Raw genomic sequence first — 3,678 nt, 5'->3', positions numbered from 1 at the left:
TATCCAACGCCAACAATATATTATCTGAAATCTGCCTACCCTTTATAAAATCGCTCTGTTGCGGCAATATTATCTTCCACAAGATCCTTTCTAAATGCATTGCCAATAGCTTAGAAATGATTTTATTCACAAAGTTACAAAAACTGATTGGCCGAAATTCTGAAAAAGAAGACGCCCTTGGTATCTTAGGGAACAAGGCCAACAACGTAGATGTATACCCCTAGGGTAGCTCCGCTCCAGCAAAAAAATCACAAACTGCCCGATAAACATCACCCTTTACTATATCCCAACATGAAGTGAAGAAAGACCCTTTAAATCCATCCGGGCCCAAACTACTGTCACCATTCATTTGGAAAACCACTATTTTGACCTCCTCCTCCGTGGGAAACTGTTGAAGTTCCATGTTATCTTGCTCAGATATAACCCAAGGGATAACTCCTAACAACGAATGATCCACCTGCACCTGTCCAGACTGCAGTAAAATATCAGCGAAGTACTCAATTGTCATTTCTTCAATCTTAGCGGACTCGTCAATCCAAACCCCGTTCCTGTCCTTCATTCTATGCATATAAGTACGAGCCCTCATCTGCTTTACCTGTGCATGGAAAAGCTTAGAATTGGCATCACCTTCCTTAAGCCACCGAATACATGCTTTCTGACGCCAATAGTTGGCCTCCTGTAGAAGAGATGCCTTGAGTTCACCCTGTGCCTGGATAAATTGATGCTGCCCCTCCTCCGTTGGCCTCTCCCCCAAGGAGCATTCCACTGTCATGACCTTCTCTTCATCTTCCCTGATGCGGTCAAAAACATTTCCAACAACCTCCTTATTCCACCTCCGCAATGCTTGCTTCACTGCCTTTAATTTCATGACTAGAACCTTAATAGGCCGACCCTCACATTCCACCTCTCACGCTTGATTATCCACCTTATGAAATGCAGCATGTGACTTCCAAACATCCAAAAATCGAAAGCTTTTAGGAGTTACACCCAAAGCCAGAGAACATGTGATTAACAAAGGAGAATGATCCGAGGCAACTCTATTCAAGTGAGTCATAGATATATTCACATCTAAATTCAACCACTGCTGGTTCACTAGAACCCTATCTAGACGCTTCCAAATTTTGGCACTGCCCAATCGATTATTACACCAGGTAAAGTTAGTCCCTGAGAATCCCAAATCTGTCAACCCAGCACCATCAATAAAATTCAAGAACGACTCAACCTTACTAAAGCAAAACGAACGACCCCCTTTTTTTCTCATTCACACTAGCAATGACATTAAAATCCCCCAAAAAAACTGCCGACTCCCCCTGTGGGCACACCCCTACTAACTGTTGCCAAAGCACCTCACAGTCGTGAAGAGCACACGACGCATGAACAAAGACTGCAATGAAGGAGCAACGTAAGAAAGAATGGGTAACCTTCAATGCCATGAAATGATGTGAAACGGCAAAAAAATCACACCTATATTCATGATCATATAGCACCCAGATCCTACTCTCATCATTAGAAATTGCAAGAGGAAAACTTAGTTTTTGTCGAATAAAATGGAGACGCTTGCGACCCACCTTTGGCTCGCACAGTGCTAATAATGAGACCTTATGCATATGCTTCAATTTTCTCAACCGAGCTATGGTAAGATAATTATCCACTCCTCTAACATTCCAGAAGATAGTCTTAATCATGATCTTAAACATCAAAACTTGGGGGAGATGAAACACCTTTCTTCCTTGGACGACGATTCGTAACTGTATGCCATTCTTCTTGGTTCCTCAACCCATCCAACCGCCACCACAAATCATCCAAAGCTATATCCTTAATTACCTCGGTCTTATGAGGTGAAAGATTGAGAGTGGCCACCATTGCACTTTGTTGATTTTCCACCTCTACCCGAACCTGCTCCACCAGATTTGCCCCAGCAAGATCACTGTTGGCACAAGCTCGGTCCACTGCTGCATCCGCGACAAAATCAGGCTCCATCAACACACCTCCCGGACAACCCGTTCAGCCAACGTGTTAATTATGTTATCTGCAGCCAAGCCAATCACCTCATCCACCATCGCTGCAACAAACATCATAGGTTGTTGCAGTTGAATCTGTGAAGGTGGTTGGGCAATCAAGATAGTAGCAACAGGTGCCATAACAATGTTGGTAGGAACCATCATATCTTTCAAATCTGCTCGCACGAGAGCTGTACCACCTCGGAGATCCTGCTGCATTGTCGCCAACCTCTCGGCCTGCCCCACCACCAAAGTCTGTACTGCACCAGAAGCCACACCAGACGAATCCACTAGCCCTCCTCCTTCTGAACCCATATTATTAACCTGTGGAGAGAATGATTGCAAATCCCCCTTATCCAGCATTCCTGCAAGCAGACCCACAGTCGGCTAAGTCTTCACCTTGGATAGGTGCAACTCTAGGTGTTTCACATGACACTGTTCGCCATGTCCTTGACAATAACAATGGCCATAATATTTGGGAAGACTCTCAGGGATTAGAGACTGCCAGAAACCATCACCATCACCCATATCCACCCAAACTCTCGACGGAAATGACTTTAACAAGTCTACCTTGACACACACCCGCGCCACATTCGGACGAGAAAAGGAGGAGGGTGCCGCATCAACAAACAGCGGATTACCCAAACAGGAAGCAATATGAAATAAGCATTGTTTATCAAATAAATGAATCGGCAATTTGGGCAATCTGAACCAGACAGGAACTAGGGACGATTCCCTATCAACATGAAACTTAGATGTCCACTTGAAAACCCTCATGGGACACGCATACACATACCACATATTCCTAGACCAAACTCGGAGGAAATCTGTTTCACCATTAAACCTTAGCAGAACATGCCTGAAATCTAGTAAATCCACAGAGACCGAATCTTTCAATTCAAGGGTGGAGAAGAACTTATGCAAATCCAGTATTAAAGGTCAGCCTTTGGAAAATTTCCCTACCAGAGTAAAGCAAAAAGGAGATGCAATGGCTGATATATCCGCGGCATTGAAAACCACTGCCGGCCTCCCTCGATGAGTAGTCATAAATGCCTGAACTTTCACCAACTCCGACGGAGATTGCTTCTCAAATAATGCAGAGAATGATTTTTTCTGAAACGTGGGGGAAGAGGAGACCGGATGACCCCCCCTGGAGGTGGGGGGCAGCCTCGGTTGCCATGAACCCTAGGACGAGAGTAACGGAAACCCTAATATTCTAAAAATAGAAGGTCGAGGGAGTAAAAGTTTGTATTTTCCAGCTAAGAATTGGTTAGCACTCCGGTATCGTGTTGTTAAATAAATAAACAACATTCAATGTACAGTAAAACCTCTATAAATTAATAACATTGGGACCATACAAATTCTATTAATTTAAAGAGGTATTAATTAATCGATGAATTACTAAATTATTTATTTATCGAGGATATTTATAATTCAAAGAAACATTCATTTAATCAACTAAAATTTTATTAAATTTATAAAAATATGAACTATTCTATTAATAAATCGAGGCTAAAAGTCCAAAAAACATAAACCAATCCATATCTATTTAATTTGCAAGTATAATTTGATTTTATTAATGTATGTACATAACTGAGATCATTTTTCTATTATCAAGAGATCAAAAAGAATTTTCAAATTGATTACAAAAAAAGTTAATGATAGCATTTATCAATTG

The 3,678-nt window shown here is 42.0% G+C and overlaps 1 protein-coding gene across 1 annotated transcript; it reads right to left on the bottom strand.

Moving 5' to 3' along the window:
• Positions 1–220: 220 nt before the first annotated feature.
• LOC113769332 lies at positions 221–868 on the bottom strand. The gene has a single exon (XM_027313790.1). The coding sequence runs from the start codon at positions 866–868 to the stop codon at positions 221–223; it is 648 nt and encodes a 215-aa protein (XP_027169591.1).
• Positions 869–3,678: the final 2,810 nt, after the last annotated feature.

Source organism: Coffea eugenioides, chromosome 4 (assembly GCF_003713205.1).
Source record: "Coffea eugenioides isolate CCC68of chromosome 4, Ceug_1.0, whole genome shotgun sequence".
Classification (NCBI taxonomy): domain Eukaryota; kingdom Viridiplantae; phylum Streptophyta; class Magnoliopsida; order Gentianales; family Rubiaceae; genus Coffea; species Coffea eugenioides.
Note: the sequence above shows the minus strand (reverse complement) of the source record. Positions and strands in the feature narration are given on the sequence as shown.